This window comes from Rosa rugosa, chromosome 6 (assembly GCF_958449725.1).
Source record: "Rosa rugosa chromosome 6, drRosRugo1.1, whole genome shotgun sequence".
In the NCBI taxonomy this organism is placed as follows: Eukaryota; Viridiplantae; Streptophyta; class Magnoliopsida; order Rosales; family Rosaceae; genus Rosa; species Rosa rugosa.
Window position 1 is genome coordinate 51,520,403 of NC_084825.1, and position 24,282 is coordinate 51,544,684.

Genomic DNA, 24,282 nt, shown 5'->3' on the forward strand with positions numbered 1-24,282 from the left:
TAAGGAGACATCGACCAAACGCAGCGTTTTCGTTTTTGTGCTTTTTGGGCTGTTGATTAGAATGGTTTGGTGGGTATTACTATAATTTGGGCTTAGGGAAACAGTTTGAGGGACTGTTCGTATCGGGCCAAGCTCAATTTGTTATAGTAAATTGGGCCATGTCGTGATTCAAACACGAACACGGCTTCTGAATTGATCCATTTAGCCATTTTAGTAACTTTTTTATGAGACAAAGTTACTACAAATGTGACTAAACCATCGTGTTACCATGTCAGTTTCGGGTCAAGTGAATGACAGAATTGGAACAAACCACAATCCATTTCTAAGGCCAAAGTTATCACCCCTAAACTCGGTGAGCGAAACGTGGCCTAATGAGATACCGTTATCTTGATTTCTCTATTTCAGTGAAGTCGTACTAAACACGTATTTGAACTCGGTGAGTGAAATTTGGCTTGATGTAGTACTGTTATCTTGATTTCTCCACTTCAGCGAAGTCGTACCAAACACGTATCCAAACTCGGTGAGTAAAACTTGATCTGATGAGATACCGTTATCTTCAATTCATTCACTTCAGTAAACCCATACTAAACACGTATCTAAACTCTCGATTTAAAAAAGCCCAACAAACCACAAAAATTATCACCCCTAAACATTACAGTATGGTGTTGTGCTGGCCCATTTATGATTCATGTCCTTTTCTGGGGAGAAAAGGGGAGCGTACCACGTAAGCTAAAATTTGAAATAGCCCTCCCAATTCCAAAAATGCTAACGGCTACCAAAACCAGCCCCCAAAATTTAACCCATCAAATCCCAACTGGCAATTCCCAATTGCTCTGATAAACTCAGACTCACTCCCATAAATCTTTCTCTCTCAAATTCGAAGCATTCAGATCTCGAATCTGAACCCTAATTCTTTCTTAAGAGCTAATTTTACATGGCTTCCAACAACCCCGACCTCACCAAAACCCCTAAACGCCGCTCCAACACATCGCGAAAGGTCCGACTCGTGGCGAAGATCGGCGGCGTTGCAGATCCGGCGGCCGAGGTTTCCGGTGGGGTGTCGTGGATCTCGGTGAACAAGCCCGCCGGAGAGGCGTCGGACAGTGTCACTCTCTCTTTCAGAGACCAATCAGCGAGGTATGTGAATTTTCCGGGTCGGGTCGGGTTTTGATTATTGGATTTTGTTCTTGATTTGAGCTCAGGATCATTATTGTTCAAAGATTGCAGTAGAGTGTGTGTTAAATCAGAAATGGTGGATTTTAGATTGAATTATGTGCTCTTTTAGTTACGGAGGACCAAATTGAACCAGAAGTAAGTGAATTTTGGATAGTTTATATGGGATTATGTGCTCTTCTGGTAGAAATGGAGGAGTCGAATAAGGCGACTGCAGTTAGTTTGGTTTAATTGAATTGAGGTGTTGTAAATTTGAGGAATAAACAAGGAACTGTGATAAGCTTAAATTTTCTTTCTTTTATGTATAATTTAGTGATAGGTTATTAGATTTTGGTGGATAAGATTGCGTTTTTGTCTTGCAGCCGTAAAGAGTCTTATGAATTGGACAATTGCTATGACCAAAATGAGGATAATGGCCTAATTTTTTCAAGAGAAGTAAAGCCTTTAATTCCTGGAGTTCTGGAGGGCTGTAATGCCACTGTCATTGCTTTGGGAGCTAGAGGTAGTGGAAAGACTAGCTTAATTCAGGTATTCTCCCAAGGATCGGCTTTGACTCTATTTTCATAGGAAATAGCTTTTGCGATAGTGAAGTAAACTGTTAAACCAATTGCTTTTGAAGGGTTCGAGTGAGAAACCAGGTTTGGCAACAATGGCAACCGATGAAATTATTTCAATGGCTGAGAAAAACGGATGTTCAATTACTATATCCTCATATGAGGTTTATCAGGACCACATTTATGATATATTGGATCTATCACGCCCAGAAGTTTTGGTTCTGGGAGACACTCAAGGAAACATTCGGCTTAAAGGACTTTCTCAGGCAAGTTGTTTTGGTACTTTCAGTATATAGTATTTGAGTTGATTTGCATTGATGTAAATTATTCCTCACATATCATCTCATCTCTGTTCAGGTGCCTGTGAAGTCCATGTTGGAATTTAACAAACTGTATGTTAGTGGGGGTACTTCCCGTAAACCAACACCAAAGGGACCAGCTGAACTTTCTCGTAGATGCCATAAGGGATTGATAGTATATGTATCATCTCAAAGAGAAAATTCAGATACCCTTCAAGTCAGCAAGTTAAACTTTATTGACTTAGCAGGTTGTATATCTTAAACCTCAGGCTGATAAGTTTTTCAGCAAGTTAAACTTTTTGATATGTTGATAGAACTTTGGTTGAAACTGTCTGTGACAGGTTATGAAGATACAAGAAGGAAGAGCATTGACTGCATTAATCATGTTGAGAGCAGTAAAATCAATAAGTCAATCTATGCCATGATCAATGTTGTTAATGCAGTGAGTTCCAATGGAAACCATGTGCCTTATCGGGAAAGCAAACTCACACATTTATTGCAAGACTCCCTGGGAGGGATGAGTAGAGTTCTGACAATCACTTGCTTGGTGAGGCCTCTTAACTTGGCTACAAGTTTACCATTTCTGGTTTACTGTTGTTTAGCTTGCTTCGATCACCTTAATTCTCTATTTCTCCCCCATTTCACTGTAGAAACCGTCATTTTGCCAAGATTCTATTTACATGGTAAGCTTGGTGTCTCGCTCTTCTCAAAACACCAATCAGGCTGTCACAGTCTCAACAAAGAAAATTAAAGGTCTGACAAGATCAGAAGTGCGTTCATCACAGAAGGGCCATGTATCCATGACTACTTCTGCTATAGCAAAGAAACAAACTGTCTCCCGAGTGCCTCTTTCTGAGAAGAAAGTCAGTGGGCCTCTTTCTTCCAAGAAAGCAAATAGTAGTATGACTTCCGCATTGAAAGGAAGGTATGTTATTAAGGTCCTTGTCATATTGTGAGTTATGGTTGAATACCCATTCCAATGCACTGACCACTAGAATAAAATGTGCTGTTTTTTCTATTGGAAGGAAACTATTTGATGAAAGAGGTCGTTTGACCAAATCAATGAAGGTACCCAAATCCCTACTTAAAAAAAAAAAAAAAAAAAAAAAAAAAAAAAAAAAAAATTAAGTCATCTGATTTTACTTTATATTAGATACTATAAGAGGTATGGTTTTTCAACCTGCATTGTAGCTTACTAAATTTGAATGCAGGCAAGTGCTATGTCAGATATTGTCTCAACCATTGAAACTTCTGTAGCTGATAAGGTAAGGCTTTTCTGTATTACTTCCTTTCATAATTTGTTTTAAATTTTCAAGAACCGAGGACATTTGCTGGGTGTAATCTTTGTATTCTTATTTACACGGTGCCTTTGTATATTTGCAGGAAGAGACCATTTCAAATGTTCCTGAAGGAACCGAGCAGCTTAAATCTGTAATCTACCTTCACATTATACCTGTACTGTTATATTCTAATACCTTTGGAATCTGCGACTGACGTTAGCCTGTATCTATGCAGGAGAATCCATCATCAAATGCTTTGAATCCCGTAGAACCTGCATCTCTTGTGGTAAAGGTAATGAATAAGTTTATGAATATAGCTAGTGGGTTTTGTGGTGGTAATTTTTCCATTCTATGTTTGAACTTTTTGGTTTTTATAAGATGCAACATGCTTAAGGTGTAATAGAGGTCAACTGACAGACATTCTATGCAGGACGAATTATTATCAGATGATCCAAAGCATGCTGAACATTCTTTGAAGGAAGAAAAGGTAACAAACAATTGAACCAGCAAGACATAATGCAGGACAATATGCAGTTTTGAGTTTTATGAGTTTACATAGAAAAGGAGTGTGATGTTGGTCAATATGCATTCTGTGCAGGAGCATTTGCTATTGGATGATCCAAAGCATGCTGAAGATAATTCAATTGCAGAAAAGGTAATCAACAGTTGAACCAACAAAATATCATGGCTTGCATAAGTGGCATAATATTGAACTAGTCAATTTCTTTCCAGGATGTTTCTGTGAATGGTGATGGCCCTACTGAGGAAGTTAATCCTAGTGACAATAGCAGTAGCAGATATGCATTGGCTTTAGTTGAAGAAGGTTGGTTTCATCTTCCTATAATTTGAATCACCATATGGATTTGCTAGTTATCAATGCAATCTTGTAACTTCCTTTCAGTCTCTTTTTCAACAGTTCATGACATGGAGAAGGAAAACAATAACTTCCCAGACAACGAAGATGCATCACCTCCAATCAGTGCACGATTACAAGAATTGGCATTAAAAATGAAATCACTTTGTTCTTCAACTCCATTGTGCATTACGATGCCAGAGGAGAAAGATACTTCATCCAATAACTTCCTCTGTACTGACATCGTGGAATCAAACGCCCCAGTTGCCAGTCAGGATTTAAGCCACAATGATAGTTGGGAGGTTGCAAATGTCAACAACATCAAGGAACCAAAGACTCCAGTTGTGGAACCAAAAACCCCAGTTGCTAATCAGGATATAAAACACAATGACAGATGGGAGGTTGCAAATGTCAACAGCCCTTGGGAAACGTTGAGTGTCCGCAGTACTGGTGTCAAGGTATGATTTAGCCATTCTCTTCATCGAGTTTATTCCTGATTTTGCTTCTAATGTCATGTTGTTATTGCAGCAATCTCTTGTTCAAGAATATCTTAGCTTCTTAAACACCGCTAGCAAGTAAGTTTATGCGTCATGCTAAGTTTATGATATTTCAGCATGTCCTTTGTATGCAATGGTCTCTAAATTCATGTCAAGGCCCGAAGGGTATTCCGATTTAGTTCTCTTTTCCTCATAGCTTGATGGGCTTCATGTTCTTACTCTTCAAGCCTAACCTTTTGTTTGTTTTATTTCCTTCTATAAATAGGGAAGATCTGAAAAGATTAAAGGTAAGGACCACTTCTACTTTTTCATTATTACGACGTATTCTATCACCTGTCCGTATTAAGCGACTCCAAATTTGCGGTACAGGGAATTGGAGAGAAAAGAGCAACATACATACTTGATTGCCGTGAAGAAACTCCCGAGCCCTTCAAGAGTGTAAGTACTCAATAAATCAATAAACTATCACAGATTTGCTTCATGGTTAATTACTAAAACAAATGCTCTTTTTTTCAGCTTGATGATTTACAAGACATTGGACTTTCAGTGAAGCAGGTACCTCCTTATTTTCTTTCGTAAGTAGAGCAATTGCTCTATGAATATTCCGCTATATATGTCATGTCATTGAATTGAGCTCAGTATTTCTGTTTTTTATGTACGCAGATTAAGAACTTGATGAAGAAAGCAGGAGGAGGGCTTTTCGATTAGTGACCTTTTGGAGAATCTCCTTTCTCTGATTGCATTTTCTTTTAGTCTGTAGAGTGTTCTGTATCACAAGAACGAATGTCGATATAGCAATATTATATTGCCTTGAAATTTCGTGTAATTTGCTTTACTGTAATGGTATATCTGTTCATCTGTGTTTCACAACCATGCCAAATCGATCATCATTAAATTTTACCCTCATTCTTTATGAATCCATCTGTTATATGATAATGAACCAGACGGCATATGTCTCATTTCCACCCTTAGCATTGTTGAAAAGTGAAACTATCGTACCAACTGATTTTAACCTATTTGGTGATACTTTCTTACATTTGTAATCAAACAAATAAGTAAATGAGAAGGCAATGCAATATCACTATTTTTCTTATAAATACAACAAAGGAGGGATACATCTGCACAGGGGTGATAAAAGAAATGAAAGAACTTCAAATAAAATCCTATTGAGCCAACACAAAATGAATCATGTTACTGACTCATCACCCACTATAATTAAGCAAGGCCTGCATTTCTGGTAGCAATCGTCGTACATTGTTAGCAGGGTTCACTTTGAAGGATCGCCATGGCCAACATATATGCCTCACCCTTCGGCTATTGCGCTCTCTGCTATCTGCTTCTTCTAGCTGTCTTGTTAGTTCCTCTATTCGGGTACGGAGTCCTGCTGCCCTGCTGTCAGCCAGCTGGAGGGACTTCTCTGCTGCTGCATGAGCAGCCATGGCATTAGCTGCAAGTTCTTCTTTCAGCTTTAATTTGCCATTTGATATGTCCAAAGCAGCCCTTGTTTTCTCCAATTCTTTCTTCAGAATGGCAATCTAATGAACAGTAACGAGATAAACTCAAGTGAGTGACTGAGAGTGTGAGAGAGGATAGACAAATCCTCGTGAAAGCAGGAAACCATAAAGAACTTCGACATTACCAGATAAAGAAAGAAAGCATATAATTTAGTCCCAGTAAATGATTCACAATGAAATGATATTTCGCAAAAAATGACAATGATTACCAATTTTTCGCGTTCTTCAATCTCATTTTTCCCAGCTTCAACTTCCAACTCACAAGCTTCTCTCCATCTGGCAACCTCTGCTTCAGCATCCTTCATTTCAATCATGTGTGCCTCAACCTTACATCCATAAAACGATGGGGTAAATCAGCAAGAATATGAGCATGCTACATGTAGATACAACAAAAATGACTATTTTCTTTTATGGAGCTAGCAATTACATTTTCAGTTAACACCCTCTCTCTGTCTTCTAACTCCTTGATGTACAGCATGTTTTCTGCAATTTGTTGAGCTTGTTTCTCTGTGAGACTCTGTAGGCGCTCAGTGTCTGACCTGGCATAGAAATGATAGTAAGTAATCCATACTTTAAAGCAATGATACTCAACATGTGTAGACTAGTAAAGTGTGGCCTTAAGGTGCTTGTAGATATTGATATGTATAGAACTCTTGCACTAATGGACAAACTTTTATGGCCTAATATCAGGAAATTTGATCTTTATATGTCTTTGTCTGAACCAATCTCTTGAACTAAGAAGTACATATCAAATTCATCGACATTCTCTCTTCTAGAGCATAACTCTTAATATGATGCAATTTCAAAACCTAATCACATAACAGTGATGTGAGCAGGCGTCTGATTTGATCACAGGTTTACCTAGAGTCGTCCAAAGATCTTCTCAATTGACTGATTTCCAGGCGCAGGTTCTTCATTATCTTCTCTACAGTAGATGCCTGATAAGAAAAATGACAAAAAGTTGACGATTATTATCCATTACCAAAAAACAAAATTTACTTGCACTTATCTTCGAGCAGTGCCTACATTCTCAAAGCCAGAATTATCCATATCAAGCACTATCAGAATTGTCTATACACACAATGTACAAGCTTTTGTGAATTGTGATTTGTTTCACTAAGTCACAATCGCAACAAATGTAACACATTCCATCAAAAAGTTTAACCCTCTTAAGCATCACTCTTCCAATCTTCTAAAAATAAATTAGCTTAATACAATCTTGAACCAAAATAAAAGAAGCTGAACTCACCAGACTTACAACCTCCTCTTCACACTCACTGCTATCCGACATGTTACTCGCACCAGACCCCATTCCTTCCAATTTAGCCCCGGAAGCCTCCAATGGCTGCTCATTGCCTCCACTTCCCATCAAAAACCCGAACGGACTGAATCCAACTCTCTGCAAAATGGCCACCCTCTTCGTCTCACCGCTCCCCTTCAACCTCTTCTCCACAGCCTCCTTCTCCACCAAAGCAATCCTCAGCAATGTGCTGATATCCCTATTCTCCTCTGTCAAACTCACCACACTGTTCCCCAATTGCCTCCTCTCGTTATGCCTCAATTCCTTATAATCATCCACTTTCTCTTCGGCTATCTCCACTAGCCTCTTGATAGTCTTGATCTTCTCCCATACTCCCCTCGATTCCTGGTCCAATTCGGCTTCACCTCCCCCCACATTCGTTGCCGCCTTCTCAATCTCAACTACTTCTTTGTCATCTTCTTCGTCACAGACTCCTTCAATAATCCTGATCAACTCCTTCTCGATCGGCCGGAGCGAATCCGAGCACTTGATCAAAAACTCATCTCTTTCTCTCCTCTCAATCTCCAACCTCTCAATTCTCTCCTTACAGACTCGAACCTCACTTTCCAGACTCTTCTTCCTCCTCACCTCCTCATCGATTTTCATCGCATACTCGTCTTCCTTCTCTCTCTTCACAGCTTCGACCTTGCGAAGCTCTTCCCTTAGAGCGTCCCTCTCGCCGGAAACTTCTCCGACGAGTCTGGTCAACTCGGCGTTGCGAGCCGCCGCCTCGTCTCGCTGGCTCTGGACGCGGTTGAAGTCTTCCTCCATCGCCGCCGTCTTCTGTAGGAGGCTCCGGTGAGACCGGCGGAGGGAGTCGAGCTCGGCGCGGAGGAGATCATGATCGGAGGTTTGTGTGGAATCTGGGCCGTTGATTTCGGTTTCGGTTTCGGTTTCCATGGTCCGTACAGTATAAGATGATTGGGATCATAGTGAAGAAGAGTGAACGGAAGAGTTTCAGAGCTACTAGTCAACTGAAATTTAGAGAGAGTTTGGTAGGGAAAGGGAAGGGTGTCAGTTTGGGTTTTGGCGCGCGGACTGGTGGGCTAACCAGATTTGGTCTGAAAGTCCCTAAGTGTCCAGACACCGTTGGTGAATTTTTTTCCTATTTTGCACGTGCGATGCACGTGAGTCACTTAATGAAGACAAAAGGACCGATTTACCCTCAAATTCTTTCTTTTTTTTCTTTTCTTTTTTTCTGTATTCTTCTTTCTTTCTTTCTTTCTTTCTTTCTTCTTCTTCTTTTCTGGTTTCTTCTTCCCCTGATTTGAATCATCAAGATTCAAATCATCAAGATTCAAATCATCTTGCTCGTCCGATTCCTACCGCCGATCGTCGATCAAACACCGCCACTGCGTCTCAATCCACCTTCATGCACCATAGATGTTTCTGGTTCCCCCAACTTCAAATCCTATAGCAAATTGAAATTGTGCATTAAGGCTTCACCGCTCACTCCGAGTTCATCCTCGCCGTCGTCGCCAATGACTTGACCACAACAACCTCCACCACCGCACAACAACGTCGTCCTCCGCTGCTTCTCGATTGGGTTTGGGGATAAGGACTGCTTCTTCCTCCACCGCTAGCGAAATCGTGGAGGCTCAATGCCACATTCTAAGGGCCACCGACCAGAAGGACCGCCACAGCAAGGTTTGCACCACCAAAGGCCCCAGGGATCGCAGCATCCGGCTCGTCGCCCACACCGCCATTCAATTCTATGACATGCAGGACCGGCTTGGATACGACCAGCCTAGCAAGGTCGTCGATTGGCTAATCAAGAAAGCCAAGGCCGCAATCAACGAGCTTGACTAGCTGCCACCGTGGAACCCAAACTAAATTTATGTTCATACAACATTTTCTCCGACGATGCCGATATCCGCCGCGCAGGACACGCAGAACGTGAGCCTCAATTTCTCGATGGTGGAGGCTCCGAGTTCTTTGTCTACTAATCGGCGAGGCACAATGGTGGGTAGCAGCGGAGTGGCGAAGCTGGTGAATAAGAACAGCTCGAATTTTCTGCAGGTGAGGATGGTGTGGAGGCCGAAGTTGTTAATCTTTGTCTGCCTAAAATTGCCTCTGATCGAAGTTGGGCTAAACCGATGAAGTTGCAGGTGAGGATGGTGTGGAGGTGGTGTTGCATGTCGGGAACGAAGGAGAGGATGGAGGGGTGGGATTGGAGCTGTGATTTGAGAGTGGAGGGCTGGCGGAGTCTGAGTTTCTGATCAATGGTGTATAAAAGGGGGTCGGAGGAGAGAACGAGAGTGGTGGTGGTTAAGTCATTGGCGGCGGCGGCGGGGATGAACTCGGAGTGAGCGGTGAAGCCTCAATGCACAATTTCAATTTGCTATAGGATTTGAAGTTGGGGGAACCAGAAACATCTGTGGTGCATGAAGGTGGGTTGAGACGCAGCGGCGGTGTTTGATCGGCGATCGGCGGTGGGAATCGGATGAGCAAGATGATTTGAATCTTGATGATTCAAATCAGGGGAAGAAGAAACCAGAAAAGAAGAAGAAGAAAGAAAGAAAGAAAGAAGAATAAAGAAAAAAAGAAAAGAAAAGAAAGAAAGAATTTGAGGGTAAATCGGTCCTTTTTTCTTCATTAAGTGACTCACGTGCATCGCACGTGCAAAATAGGGAAAAATTCACCAACGGTGTCTAGATACTAAGGGACTTTCAGAATGATACCTGAACTTACAAAGTTATCAATGTGATACCTGGACTCATTTTTTCGTTTCAATGTGATACCTACGGCCAATTTCCGTCACGGCTGAAAGTCCCCTAAGTGTCCAGAGACCGTTGGTGAATTTTTCCCGAAAAGTAATTACATTTGATGTTATTCAAGCGTTCATTCATATTAGTGCACTTTCAGTGTTCATAAAAATAATTACATTTGGGTTGGACGCAGATCAGTAGACTAGCAGATTTAGGCTTTCTCGGAGTTGGGCCGTACTTTCTTCATTGACCCAAAAGGGAAAGAAAGTCCACATTTACTATTACCACATCTTGGTAAGATTGATATTTAAAGTACCGAGTGAGGTTGAGTGCTTGGTTTATTATTGTCTTTCTTATCTGTCGTATTTGATGGGAGATTATGAAAGACTTTTTCCTTTGAAAAAGAAAGAAATAGGCATCTTTTTCTTTTCCTTTATAGACAAAGGTCCAAGTTTCAATTAAATATTGTTGCTACTTTGCACTTAATTGCCATGAAATTGCTTAAGGAGATTAACCATAGCCTTCTTATGTCAACATCAAAGGTGAGATCTTGTCAATGCGGAATGATCAATGGATATATCAACGTCATAATGCAAACTACTTTTCATATTTCTTCTCCAAAAATCTAGAAAACGTATGTTACGAGTTTAATGGTGCGTAAGTAAAAAAGAAATATAAAATCATACAGTGTTGAATGTGTACTCTCATTCGTGATATTGGTTAAAAGGATATGACAATCGTTGTTTCTTATTCTAATTCTCTATTGTAATTAACTATCATTCCGAAATGATTGTTTTTTTAACTCTTCTTTTTACCGTTAATGACTAATACTACTATAAAGTACTAGAATTTTATAATTCAAAGGACTTTTTTTGCTTATAAAGGAGAAAAGAAAAAAAAAAGTACCTTGAAAACTCCTTTCATGAGAATCTGATAAGAATGTCAGCCGCAAGCCCAAACTCTTAAGCAAAGCAAAAGCAGGCACACCAATACACAGTGCTTTGTGTCTTCCCTTTTACAGTTCACCGTTTCCAGAAATTTCAGCTTGTTTATGACTCGGTGATGACTCAGTCTCACTCGCCGAGTTCAAACTCACCACACCGATTCCCTTAATTCCCCGAACCCGGTGGGATTTGAGCCGATGGGGAGCGTTGAAGAAGAGCAAGTGTGGGATGTGGAAGAGACCATCTTTGTTGCGGTGGGGGACGACGTGAAGCAGAGCGAAACGACGCTGTTTTGGGCCGTCAAGAACTTCGTCGGCAAGAATATATGCCTCCTCCACGTTCACCGCCCTTCATTGTGTGAGTAGTTGTGATTGGTCTGATTGTGAATTCCGAGTAAATTCTGTTTCGATTTCTGGTTCATAATCGGATCACTATTATGCAGGTGATGAAAATAGTTCAGTAAATTTACGAAATCTTCTAAACGAATACCTACTGATTCTGATCGGAGCAGGAGTGAGTATTCAATCCCCGATTTTAAGTTATGAATGTTTTCGTGTTTAGAGATGGATTTTATAGGAGAGTAGATTGACACATTTTGGTAGAACATTTCGAGTGATTGATTGGTGTGGTTGCTTATCAATGTAGGTGCAGGCAAATGAAGTATGGATTGAGATGGACAATGTGGAGGAGGGGATTGTTGAATTGATTGCTCGGCACGATATTAGGTGGCTTGTCATGGGGGCAGCTGCAGATGAATATTATACCGAGTAAGCACCGGTTGTTATACTTTCCGAAGATATGAATTTTCGTTGGAAGGGAAACTATATTTGTAAACCATACAACATTTCCTATTGCTGTTGGCTCTAAATAAATAAAGTTGTTGTGACATCGGATGAGTTGAAAAAAAAAAACAAATTCGGTGGGAATGCATATCTGCTTTCAGTAGTTTGATTTAAGTTGACTGACTGATACTTACTGGCAATTTCAGGAGATTGGCGGAAATAAGGTCCAATAAGGCAGTTTTTGTATGTCAAAAAGCAGCTAGTTCCTGTCATATTTGGTTTGTTTGTAATGGCCACCTCATATATACAAGGTACTATTGGTTTTTTTTGGCAGACCAACTCATATTGTTGTCTGTCCAATTGTCCCAAATCCCTAGTAGTTTCGTGTTTAAGTTCAAATTTTCATCCGTAACTTGTAGTGTTATCTATGCACTTGCCATATGTAATGGCCACTTATACCGAAGCATTTGAAAACAGGGGAGACAGAGAATATAATTCTGAAATAGAAAGTGCCCCTCCTTTGCTGCTGCTAAATTCGGCTACTGGAACAGAGGAACCGGAGCACTTAAGTACAGAATCAATTCTTTGGTTGAGAAATCTAGGTAGGCACACTACCAGACAATTTTTGTCGCAGATAACATTGGTTCTAATGTAAGACTACTAGACAAGTGACATTGTTACAGAGATCTGCAGATGCTGAGAAAGATGTCAATGAAGTGGAAGATCTGTCAAGGAGGTTGACCCCATTACTGATAGATGAGGTGAGAGAGAAAAGTGTTCATTGTCAGATGATTTTCGTTACGAATCATCTACAGCTTTGATGGCATTTAGTTGATCTTTAGTATCACATCTTTTCAGGAGGAAAAAGCAGCTGGTGGAAGTTATGATAAAGTAACGCAAGCCATTTTGGACAGAAAGAACTCAAACCAAATGGAATTTGAAGATACAGCAAGGAGGTGGAAAGTGGAAGATGATGCCATGGAGGCCAAATGCAAGGTAAAAATTATCATTTGCTAATCTCTTTCTGTATTGGTATTGGATTCTCTCATGAGTTAAATTTATCTTAGTTATTTTGCCTGACCATTCTAGGAGTCTATGGCTCAAGCATGAAAATGTGAGCTCCTGGGTTTCTTAAGATGGCAGTCTCTATGGTGCATACTGTGCAAGCATGCATGTTTTCTTTTCATTTATGCATTTTGATTTAATAGTAGAATTTGTCTCATTTTTCACCAAAAGTCTTTGTTTATCCTACCTTCTTACAGGCCAAAGCATTTGAAAGCTTATGCACTAAGGAGATGAGCCAAAAAAAAGAGTTGGAAGAATTGCTTGCTACAATTAGGCAGGAAACAGAGGGGTTGAAGGATGAACATGATAAATATATAGAACAAGTCCAGATAGTCCGGGACAAGAACTTAGTGCTGGAGGGCCAACTAGCAGAGTCACAATGTACAGTAAAGGAGTTAGAGGAGAAGATCATCTCTGCGGTGAAGCTCTTGATTAGTTTTAGAGAAAAACGGGATAACATGCAAGCAGAGTATAGAAATGCAATAAGAAAAGTCAATCAGCTAAGCACATTAGGGGAAGCTGCAGGCTTTTGTCATGCAGAATTCCCCGTATTCTCTTTTCTTGAGATCAATGAGGCAACTCAGAATTTTGACCCATCCCAGAAGATTGGAGAAGGAAGGTATGGAAGTGTTTATAAAGGGATTCTTCGCCACATGCATGTTGCAATAAAGATGTTGCCCTCTTATGGTTCTAAAAGGCAATTAGAGTTCCAAAATGAGGTAATTTATATTATGTTATCTAAGATGCTTTATTAGAAAACTTGTAATACAGCAATCAATTCTTTATTTTGGTTGAAATTTCAACAGGTAGAGGTCTTGAGCAGAGCAAGGCATCCAAACCTGGTAACACTAATTGGAATGTGTCCAGAATATAGGTCACTTGTGTATGAATACCTTAAAAATGGCAGCCTTGAGGACCGCCTTGCAGGCAAAGACAAAGCTCCACCTCTTCCATGGCAAATTCGAACATGCATTGCTACTGAAATATGCTCTGCCCTTATCTTCCTTCACTCGAATATCCCATGTATTGTCCATGGGAATCTAAAAGCAAGTAACATTCTCTTGGATGCAAACTTTGTGAGCAAACTTGGTGATTTGGGCATCGTTTCCTTAATTTCACAAAATGAAGATCCGGCCAACTTCACCAAAATATGTAATGACCCAAATGGAACATTTGTGTATATGGATCCAGAGTATCTCGAGACAGGAAAGCTTACAAGAGAATCAGATGTTTACTCATTTGGGATTTTATTATTACGACTTTTAACTGCAAGACCACTTTTGGGAATAGTGAATGATGTGAAATGGGCACTACAGAATGACAGCATCAGTGGTTTGTTGGACGTTTCAGCTGGAGACTGGCCGCTAGAGCAAGCAAAGGAGTTGGCTCTCTTAGCAATGAGGTGTTGTGAGGAGAACCGGTTGGATCGGATGGACCTATCTGTCGTCCATGAGGTAATGAGAACTTCATGTGCTGCCTCTGAGTCGTGCTCGATTTCTAAGAAGCTTCTCCGAACACCATCCCATTTCGTCTGCCCCATTCTTCAGGTAACCTACATGTACTGTCCATTATGGGTCTGTTCACATTTCATTCTGCCACCCCTACCTTTCTGGTCATAATTTTGAGCATTCTTCCTATATCTATGAAGAGGCACTCATGTTCACTCTGTTATAGCGTGCATTTGATACTGATGGGCCACTGGGGTTCGGTTTCAGATTGTTTTCTCATCACTATGGCTCTTTTTGTTTGCATTTGCAGGAAGTCATGACGGATCCACGTATAGCAGCAGATGGCTACACATATGAAGAAGAGGCAATAGGAGGATGGTTCAAGAGCGGACACAGTACTTCTCCGATGACAAATCTTGAGCTCGAACACTGCAATCTGGTTCCCAATTATGCGCTTCAGTTTGCAATTCAACAGTGGCAACTACAGTAGTGCATTTTTGCATCTTAATTCTTTTGCTACATGTACTACTATAGTTTGATTCTACCATTCGATCTCTATACTCGTCTATACCGTAGTAATCAACATCTCGATCTACAGAAAATGAATTTATGCGAAAATCAAAAGCATACACCAATAGTTGTATCAACATTTCGCCCTATTGATATAAAGCAAAGCGCATAAACCTTTTTTTCTCCTTTTGCTTTTCTTCTTTTGAATAAAGGCTCGGGGCATGGTTAACCCGACTCAAGGCTCAGGGATTGGGCCTCAGGGATCCTGGAGTCAATGGTTAAGAACCCAATTGCATAACTGATTGGAGAAAAGAAAAAAGAAAACTCATTTTGGTGATAGTAAAATGAGACTGGTTCCCATGATTTTGGCATAAAATCTCAAAATATAAAATGTGTGCTATAGTAAGGCATTTTGACATAGTTCGCGTTAAATTTCAAGTACGAAAAAGAAAACTATATTTTTTGTTGAAAACAAGGTTCTAATACTAATGAGTCATGACTAATGTAAAACATCAAGAAGACACCATAAGCATAGAAGTCCATTTCATAACTCTTAGCGCAAAAAACATTTATTCCGAACCTTTAGTTCTCAAAATTTTGCAATTGAGATTCACATACGGTGGCCGAGATTCTTCATAGTTAATTCCACATTTGCCAAATAATGTGACAAAATTTTACTATTTATATCATATTAATGGCTCACTCTATAAAAATGTAGCGTTCTTGATGAAATACACTAGATATCACATTTCGACACAAATCCGAAAATACATACCCTTCAATAAAGAAGATCTTTTCTTTTCTTATTACCCAAGTTCGCCTTTATATTTTGGTTCTCTCTCTCACACTCTCTCTCTCTCTCTCTCTCTCTCTTCTTTTCCTTCTTTCGCTCATCACTTCCTCGCCGATTTTCGTTCCCGCCGAACACTCGGTATCTCATTCCCGCCTGCTCCGAATCCCTCAGATCGCCGGCGCATATCTCTCTCCTCGCTCCGATCCACCTCCTCTGGTACGTACGCCGATTACTCCGTACTCCCTTCTTCTCTACCTATAAACTTAACACAATCGCATATATCGATTCTAGATCACGCTCCTTCAAAACCTCCGGCAAGCTTTGCTTTCTCATCTCTACATGCTCTTTTGATTTCTTGTTCGATTGTATTGGTTGCTCTGTTTAGATAGCTGGTTCAACCTATGATACAGAAAACAAAGAGGAAATAGGAGAATTTCGGATTAGATATCAGTTTTAGTTGAGCCGTGGAGTCGTGAATGGTTTAGTTTGATTGCATGTTCGAAAGGTTCGGAGAAATTGTTTTACATTTTGGTGGTAGATTTTGTAGGAGACCTAACAGACTTTTTATACTGTAGTTATGATTCGACATTGGTGTGATATATAATGTGGAATTGTTTCTGTGTGGAGGTTGTATAGATATATGGATATTCGTGGTGGAGGTGGAGGTGTTTTAGCTATGCGGCATTTTTGTGGTAGATCTGTGTTTTAAGAGATGTTTAGGATGTAGGATTTTGTTGATTATTTACGGTGTGGTTTGGAAGTTTGGATTCCCTTTTTGCATTACTCGATTTCGTAGAACACTTGTGATGTTACTGTGACTGCTTTAGTAATCTGGAGGAGTATAACAATGGTAGATGTAAGAATGATCTTGTTTAGATTTTGGTTCATTAAATAAAGAAGGTAATGTAGATGAACGCTGTATGTGATTTCTCTTGCTACATTGGGTCAAGAGATGTTCGTGTCATCTATATTTCATGGTCCAGTAAACAGTGATTTAAAATTGGTGCATGTTTTTGCCATACCTCAGTCCATATCAGATGCATGTTAATTGTCATTAGAAGCCTTTTGTTTTTCGTCTTTGCTTTGTACTCTGCACAAAGGCACGTAGTGATTTTACGATTAAATATGTGCTGTTTAGATGCCAATTGCTAAATTAAAGGCCCCAAACACTGATGCTATGAAATCGGAAGAAGGAAATGACTCCATTGACACTATCATCAGACAAGTTGCAAAAGAGCCTTCTATTTCTTTCTCGAGGGCTGGTGATAGCCCAGTTCCATGGATTCAACTACTTCATGCCTTAGATCAACAAGGTACCAGCTAATTTTTCTTCTCAAGTTAGAGTTTTTTTTATAGAAGTGGCAGAGCATTCTGCTGTTATTGCCTTTCCGCCAATGTTAGTTGCTGAAAGTCTAATAAGCAGGTATTTTGGTTGTAATTTTTTGTTTAAAGACGAAGCTATTTTACTTTTGGCAGAGCTTCCAGGTTGGCCCCTGCACTCTCCCATCAAGGTGCAAATGCAAAAGTGTGACAAATGCCCCCGAGAATTTTGTTCACCCATCAACCACAGAAGGCACATTCGCGTGCACCATCGACTGAAAAAGCTTGATAAGGTTTCTTACCATTATACACTATTTATGACTTTTCCCACTCAAGTTCTTTTATTTTTTTAACTGGTGTACTTTACTTTGCTTATTGCAACTTAATGCCTGACATTGTTTGTATCTTATAGGATTCTAATAAAAATAGGGTTCTTCTTGGGGCATTTTGGGATAAGGTACAAACTCTTCATTGCATTCTTGACATGAAGGGTATCTTTTTAAAGTATTTGTGCTCACTCCATTCCATCATTTTTACTTTGTCTAGCTCTCCACGGAAGAGGCAAAAGAATCTGTATCGTTCAAGAATGTGAATTTGGAGGTAACTTTTTATGTTTTGTGTTCTTTCCTGTAGGTTTGATGGTATCATAGAGCTATTCTTATTCTTGGGTGGTATACATGCTATTGATATAACACATGGTACTTGTTTTGGCTCTGCATCACTATTTTTTCTCTTAAATTTTTATTAAAGTATCTTATTTTGTTGCAATCAGTTTAAGGAAATAGTAACATTGCAATTTTAATTCAAATTCTTTATCATTCCATGATAGCTTTAATCTTCATCTTATTAAATGTAAGGTTATTACTTCAAGTTTCTAATTTGTTATAGTTTCTAGGAAGTTGCGGGGTCTTCAATCATAAAGGCTTTGACAACACTTGTTCGGAAACCTGGATTCACTTCTCTGCCCCACATTTATTTGAAGGCTGGTTCTGCCCTTCTGGTAAGAGATTACTCTTCTTGTGCATCAACATTTATTGAAATAAATACCTATCTGCTGGATGTGAAATATCTGGTTTTTTATGTTATGCAGGATATTGTCCAGGCTAGACCTTCCAGGTTTCCAATACCTTCTCAGGAGTTATTCGGTATACTTGACGATGCAAGTGAAAAAACATTCCTATCTGGTACAGCCACATCAATGCAAAGATATATTTTTGACGGGGATGCTGGGAAGGTTGGCCTTGAAACAAAGAATCTAGTTGCTTGTACCAGCTTCTTGGTAGAACAAAAATTGGTACATAGTCTTATTTTAACTTTCTCATTTCTTATGAACTCTTTTTCTCACTTTAAGTTTGTGCATGCCACCCTCAAATGATTGGAGATAACGACTTGTTTCTGGTATTTCTATTGCTTAGGTTAAAGCTTGGCATGCTTACAAGGATGCCGAAGCTTTGCGGTTACAAAAGCTACTAGTGGAAGAAGAAGAAGCAGCTCAAAAAAGGTACTCTACAAACAATTCAATTGACTAAGAGCTAGTGTCTTTTCCTTTTAAGTAAGTCAGTTTGTTAGTTCTTAAGTTGAGTGATAATGTGTTTCATGGTTACATTTGGTTTTCTATTGTATATTGGAACTTGTATAGTTACAGCTGCATGTTTGGTTTCTGATTTTTACTTTGATTCTATAGGCAAGCTGATCTCTTGGAAAGAAAGAGGCAGAAGAAGCTTAGGCAGAAAGAACAAAAGGCAAAGGACCAAGAGAAGGTGAACGGTAAAGACGGCATTGATGAACCTCTGGAAGAAACATCGAGTCATTCAACAACCATTGATTCTGACTCACCCATTTCAGACATTCTAGATCATGCTCACTCATCTGTTGAAGCATTTCAAGACTCAAGCACCAATGAAAATGTGGATCCCGAATCTCAGACTGGAATTGGCTATGGACAAGCTGATCCTGTGAATGGTTCAAATGTGGAACGGCGGACAGTGCAAGGAAATGGTTCTCGGCGTGCGGTTGCTCGATGGCAGGTGTTGCCAAAATCACAGCGGGGTGTGCCTAATGGATTTCATGCTGGTCAGAGTTCTCAAACATCAAAGCTTCCATCCATGCAAAATCATGGAAGCTACCGGGATTCAAGAGCTGTGTCTGGCAGCAATAAAGTTTGGAGTCGAAAGCCTAAACCACAAAATGATGGGGGGAGTTTGAAAGATGGAGTACAAAAGGATGCAACTGAACCTGATCAAATCAAGAATCATGAGGTCTTGATTGGATCTATATCAGTCACACTTGGAAATTCTTCCCAAGAAAGTAATAATCTGACTGGCTTTCGTGATGATGGCCTTTTGGAGCAACAAATGCCTAAGAACAACTCTCAGGACAAAACGAATAAACCTGATTCTGTTCAGAGTAGCACAAACCGATCAACAGTAAAACTTTGGAGGCCAGTGAGCCGGAATGGAACAAAGGGGTCTCCTATGCCAGTTGAGAATGGCTGCAGAGAATCTGAAACTGATGTTGCAGCTGAGAAGGGCAACAGTCGGACCATTTCCAATGGAAATTGTCCAAGATCATGTGTCATGGATAGTCATAATGATGGCATTGGTAATGGATCTACACAAGCCGGAAACTTGGGTTTCTCCAGTAGTGATGCAAAAGATTTTCTTGCACAGAGTGAGTTTGATCCCTTTGTACTGCGCTTTTTTTCGTTTTTTTTTTTTTTTTTCTGAAAAGATGTGGCTCTTTTCTAACTTCTTATACACATGCATCCACCCCAACTAATCTAATGGCCCTAAAGAGTACTTTAGAATAACAACTATCTTGTTCGCAGGATGGAAAGAGGCTATAGCCGGAGACCATGTAGAATTGGTTCTTTTCCAAGGTTCTGAACCTCCCAGATGCCCGGACAGTGACAATGAAGTAGCAGCAATTCATTCATTGAGGTTTAGACGCAGCATTCTTGGGAATGCAGAAAACCGGCTGGTTAATGTGGAGGCACTCGAGTCTCCAATTGCCGGAGCTGGTAAAGTCAAGTATAGGTCGAAGAAGCCTGAAAAGGGTGTGAAGATAAAATACATCCCCAAACAGAATACCGTTACCTAGTTATAGAGAGAAACAGAGATTGTTTTTTGGTTATACAATGTGCACAGTTTAGCCAGCGATTATATTCTTAGCAGAGGGTTCCAGTTTTTCCAGTGGTCTTCTGTCAGAAAGTGAAGAAAAGGTTTTGGAAGATAAGTTTCATAGCTCTTTCCTTTTTTCTTTTCTTGTCATAGCAGATTGATTAGTGAGGTTTTCTCTTTTCTTTGCTTATTTGTCAAAAGTTTCTGTAATAAATTTGGTTTTAGTTATTTGAAAGTCCCCCTTTGTTTCTATATTCTTTGACCTTGTGACACAGATTGAATTGAGTCTGTTGCGTTCCTGAAAGGCACTGAATCGTAACAGGTTTCTAGCTTCTCTTGTAGATCACAATCTATTCTCTTAAATATAGCTTCCCGTTGGTAAACCATGATTTAGAAGGGTCTGAACTCGAAGAACAGATTTTTTTATTATTATTTTTTTTTAATGAATTTTCTTATTTGTTGTGTTGTGTTAAGAAAATTATAAAAAATAATTGGATTGAGATTTTTGAGTTTTGTTTAAAATCATGCTAAGGTGGAAAGATTTTGGTGACAAACTAAGAAGATAATTTTTTTGCTTAAAAGCGTGTAGTTCACAATTATGGGTGAAAATGGACCAAAAAAGATTGGAGAAAATGATTCGGTCAAGAGTTTTGAGTTTCGTCGGTTCGGTTCGGTTCAGGAAGTATTTGAAAATCATGCTAAGATTGTGGAAATGATTTTGATGACATACTAAGAAAGACGAAATTTTGGTCCAAAAATCGTTTGTACTAAAGTTCACCTAGAATTTATCCAGTGGCAGAGAACAACACACAGAATTTAAAAGTAACAATTCTATAGAAAAGAAAAATTGTATCGCAATGCCACATGCTTTGCCCAACAAGCTCCTGCCATGCACTGAAACCTTTGTGTCTGCAAGTACATTTCGATACGCTTAACTACACAATCCCAGAGAAACAAAGATAAGCTCGAGACCTTCGCAGGCGGTTACCTGATACATAACAAGCTCAAACTCCCATCCTATCGCCACTTGTCCTCGCCATGCTCATCTTCCTTGTCACTTTGCCACCAATAGTCTCTGTTATAACTTGACCTAGCTAGCTTCTATCTTTCTCAGCTTTCTCTACAACAAAACCTAAACTCAAAGAACAAAATGTCGTCCGGTGATGAAGCTGGTGACATCAACGTGCCGGAAAAAGAGTACGATGAGCTCAAACAAAGCGAGGATCCGGTTACTTCAACCTTCAAGCTCGGCCCCCAAAAGGGCCAAAACCTCAAAACTGTCCACAAATATAATTCCATTCCCTTTTGGCAGCTCAACTGCCTCATGGTCATGGTAGTCCTCTCGGCCAGTGGCTTGGTAGGCCCTGAAGACCTGGTTTTTGTTCTCTTCTCAATAATTTACCTCTTCTTCCTCTCGAAATTCGCTTTCCCAAAGCTCACTGATCCTTCGGAAGAGCCCCCGGTGTTCGACCCCGAAAGCTATCTAGTTCGGCTTGGCCCTCTCTTTGGTGGCTTCATAGGCATTGTGCTCCCCCTTGCGTACATTTTTGAAGGGTTCATAGAGGGAGACAAAGAAGGAATCAGGACGGCCGCGCCGCATGTTTTCCTTCTTGCGAGCCAAGTCTTCATGGATGGAGTGGCTTTCAGTGACAGGTTTTCGACTCCAATTAGGGTTTTTGTGCCGGTTTTCTATAATGCCAAGAGGATTTTTACCCTTGTGGATTGGGTTAAGATAGAGTTTTCGAAAGCTGATGGTCAAGAGTATGGTGGATCTGCAAGTGAGAGGAGACTCTTTCTTGGGAGAGTACTCGCTATAGTTAACTTGGTGTTTTGGTCCTACGATCTCTTCTTCTTCTTGTTGCCTGTTTATCTTCCTAGAGCTTTCAGGAAATATTATGCTGCAGCAAAAGCAGATTGAAGTTGAGGTTTTGAGCTGAAGGGATTTTCTTTCTGTTCTGTTAATCTACTGGTTTATGTATCATGTATATCCTTGCCTACCTCATTTTGCTACTATTGTACATAATGTTTGATATAATCCAAGTCTATTTTTTTCTGATATCTATGTGCATGGTACTAGGCAACTGTCTTTAGTCGAATTTCTTTAAAAATCTCCTATTAGAATAAGAGGAGATAGATATAAAATATAGAATCCGGTTTCTCCTTTAGTCCCTGTTAATGTTGGTCTTAATGTTGAGACAAACACTTCCATTCAACCCCACTCTTTATCAAAATTTCACCGAATTCCATGGCCTCTTAAGTATCGCAGACATGCATGTTTGTCCAATTTCAATGAGGAAAATTAAGAACAAAGGCCTAGAAGAAAGAAAAATAAGCTTAACAAAAGCTTTGACTAGACCAAAAACTGAGGAAAAAACAATGTCCACATGACCCTATTTTCCAACCTTTCACCTTAAATTCCTATAACACAGCCACTTGTCCTCCTTACTCACCTTATGCTCAACCCTATCTGGAATCTTTAGTACTAATCTCTCATTCCAAGACTTTTTCTTGATCCATTTTACCTTTCAATCTCTTACAACTTCACTACCAAGGAGACCAAACCCTTTAAGCTTCTCACTCCTTTCTCTCGATCTCTCTCACTCTTTCTCACACAACTCACTATGTCAGGTGGAGTTGGTCCAACTGCAGACATTAGCCTTCCCAAAGAACAAGAACATGAGTTCAAAGAACACCATGACCCAATTTCTTCCTCAAAACTCAGCCCTAAAACTTCAAAGAGCCAAACCCCACACACCACCACTAACCGAAAACCAGGTTTGTTCTCCTTCCGGCAGCTCAATGCCCTCGCCGTCATCATTGTCCTCTCAGCCAGTGGCATGGTAAGCCCTCAAGACCTGGCCTTTGTTCTCTTCTCCATTGCCTACATGTACTTGATCTCAAAAGTTGCTTTCCCCATGCAATCTTCCACTAAAGACCCTCCAGTCTTCAGCCCCCAAAACAAGATCCTACGCCTCTATGTCCTCTTGGGTGCCATCATAGGCCTAGTGCTCCCCATAGCTTACATCTTCGAGGGCATTTTCGAGGGTGACAAGCAAGGAATCAGCGCAGCCTCGCCACATGTTTTCCTTCTTGCAAGTCAGGTTTTCATGGAAGGGTTGGCTTTCACCGACAGGTTTTCGATACCAATACGCGTTTTCGTGCCAGTTTTTTACAACTCCAGGAGGATTTTCACCATTGTGGAGTGGCTTACAAGTGAGTTTTCAAAAGGGTATGAAGACTATGGTGGATCTGCTAAGAGATTATACCTTGGCAGAGTTCTTGCTATTGCTAATATGGCTTTTTGGTGCTTCAATCTTTTTGGGTTCTTATTGCCAGTATATCTACCTAGAGCTTTCAAGAAATATTACTCTACGCATAAGGTGAAAGAATATTGAAATGTTTAAGGCCATACCTTTTTGTTTTTGTTTATCAATCTCAGTCGTGTAAGCAAAGAAATGAATAAAAGGTCTTTATAGGATTTGGGTTTTCTTGCTCCTTTTCTTGCTAACTTCCTTTGTATAGCATGTTGCTTCGTTTGAGCTGTTATTAGTTTAGTAACAAGAACTTTCTGTTTAAAAAAAAATGAAGCATTTTTTTTTTGTCCAAATTGTGAATTATAACTTACGTGTTTATGATCAAAATTGCATCTTCTTATTTTCTAACTAAAATTTTTTCACCACCAAATAGTGATTTTTAAACAATTCTCGGAACTCAAAAATCTCTATTCAACTTTTTTCTACTATTTTTCAAAGTTAGAAAAGAAGAAAGATCATTAAAAGAAATCCGTTAAGGTTTTGCATGTTTCAGCATTACCATGGGTACAACCATGGAACTTCTATATATGCCAAACCATGTTAAGTCCAAAGTTTTCTATGCAAATTTTCCTCGCGCTATAATCTCATCATTAGTAAAACTATACTGTTATTTGCTCAAAGTCGAAAAATTTTCTTTTTACAGAGGATAATAGGCTGTTCAAATGAAAGCTTAGAGGACAAAACCCAAATAGGTAAAAGGCAAAGTTAAAAGTTCACATCAGACCATACTGTTAATAAAAGTGAAATCTAATACACCCTTGCAAGTTAAGCTTTGATTAGAAGAATGTGAATCGCTCCATCATGATTAG

The 24,282-nt window shown here is 39.8% G+C and overlaps 6 protein-coding genes across 8 annotated transcripts; 5 read left to right on the forward strand and 1 right to left on the reverse strand.

Annotated features, from left to right (window-relative positions):
* The first annotated feature begins 766 nt into the window (after positions 1 to 766).
* Positions 767 to 5,586, forward strand: LOC133714976 (kinesin-like protein KIN-10C). 2 transcript variants are annotated; one of them, XM_062141267.1, is made up of 19 exons: positions 767 to 1,137; positions 1,536 to 1,701; positions 1,793 to 1,993; positions 2,085 to 2,274; positions 2,368 to 2,573; positions 2,677 to 2,951; positions 3,052 to 3,094; positions 3,238 to 3,291; positions 3,410 to 3,457; positions 3,542 to 3,598; positions 3,737 to 3,793; positions 3,905 to 3,961; positions 4,039 to 4,129; positions 4,208 to 4,617; positions 4,688 to 4,734; positions 4,922 to 4,943; positions 5,026 to 5,094; positions 5,173 to 5,211; positions 5,320 to 5,586. In XM_062141267.1, the coding sequence occupies exons 1-19, from the start codon at positions 935 to 937 to the stop codon at positions 5,362 to 5,364; spliced, it is 2,280 nt and encodes a 759-aa protein (XP_061997251.1). In that variant the 5' UTR covers positions 767 to 934; the 3' UTR covers positions 5,365 to 5,586. The 2 variants fall into 2 exon arrangements, with proteins under 2 accessions (XP_061997251.1, XP_061997252.1); XM_062141268.1 differs by having other exon boundaries at positions 4,223 to 4,617.
* Positions 5,587 to 5,708: 122 nt separating this feature from the next.
* LOC133714978 (uncharacterized protein At3g49055) lies at positions 5,709 to 8,477 on the reverse strand. Its single transcript, XM_062141269.1, has 5 exons — positions 7,420 to 8,477; positions 7,032 to 7,108; positions 6,598 to 6,709; positions 6,380 to 6,496; positions 5,709 to 6,191 (listed from the first exon to the last, which is right to left on the reverse strand). Exons 1-5 carry the CDS (start codon positions 8,368 to 8,370, stop codon positions 5,859 to 5,861), a joined length of 1,590 nt encoding a protein of 529 aa, XP_061997253.1. The 5' UTR covers positions 8,371 to 8,477; the 3' UTR covers positions 5,709 to 5,858.
* A 2,605-nt stretch (positions 8,478 to 11,082) lies between these two features.
* On the forward strand, positions 11,083 to 15,110 carry LOC133717085 (U-box domain-containing protein 32). Its single transcript, XM_062143720.1, has 10 exons — positions 11,083 to 11,479; positions 11,565 to 11,635; positions 11,768 to 11,889; positions 12,111 to 12,215; positions 12,382 to 12,506; positions 12,598 to 12,665; positions 12,763 to 12,900; positions 13,167 to 13,688; positions 13,776 to 14,516; positions 14,728 to 15,110. Exons 1-10 carry the CDS (start codon positions 11,320 to 11,322, stop codon positions 14,905 to 14,907), a joined length of 2,232 nt encoding a protein of 743 aa, XP_061999704.1. The 5' UTR covers positions 11,083 to 11,319; the 3' UTR covers positions 14,908 to 15,110.
* A 639-nt stretch (positions 15,111 to 15,749) lies between these two features.
* LOC133717261 (uncharacterized) lies at positions 15,750 to 20,387 on the forward strand. Of its 2 annotated transcripts, XM_062143944.1 has the most exons (10): positions 15,750 to 15,936; positions 16,859 to 17,033; positions 17,197 to 17,333; positions 17,453 to 17,497; positions 17,587 to 17,640; positions 17,936 to 18,040; positions 18,131 to 18,334; positions 18,456 to 18,541; positions 18,725 to 19,710; positions 19,868 to 20,387. In XM_062143944.1, exons 2-10 carry the CDS (start codon positions 16,859 to 16,861, stop codon positions 20,137 to 20,139), a joined length of 2,064 nt encoding a protein of 687 aa, XP_061999928.1. In that variant the 5' UTR covers positions 15,750 to 15,936; the 3' UTR covers positions 20,140 to 20,387. The 2 variants fall into 2 exon arrangements, with proteins under 2 accessions (XP_061999928.1, XP_061999929.1); XM_062143945.1 differs by lacking the exons at positions 15,750 to 15,936; positions 16,859 to 17,033; positions 17,197 to 17,333; positions 17,453 to 17,497 and having other exon boundaries at positions 17,625 to 17,738.
* A 531-nt stretch (positions 20,388 to 20,918) lies between these two features.
* Positions 20,919 to 22,077, forward strand: LOC133716981 (uncharacterized). Its single transcript, XM_062143606.1, has one exon. It carries the CDS (start codon positions 21,310 to 21,312, stop codon positions 22,075 to 22,077), a length of 768 nt encoding a protein of 255 aa, XP_061999590.1. The 5' UTR covers positions 20,919 to 21,309.
* A 537-nt stretch (positions 22,078 to 22,614) lies between these two features.
* On the forward strand, positions 22,615 to 23,646 carry LOC133715670 (uncharacterized). The gene has a single exon (XM_062142272.1). It carries the CDS (start codon positions 22,781 to 22,783, stop codon positions 23,552 to 23,554), a length of 774 nt encoding a protein of 257 aa, XP_061998256.1. The 5' UTR covers positions 22,615 to 22,780; the 3' UTR covers positions 23,555 to 23,646.
* The last annotated feature ends 636 nt before the right edge of the window (positions 23,647 to 24,282 follow it).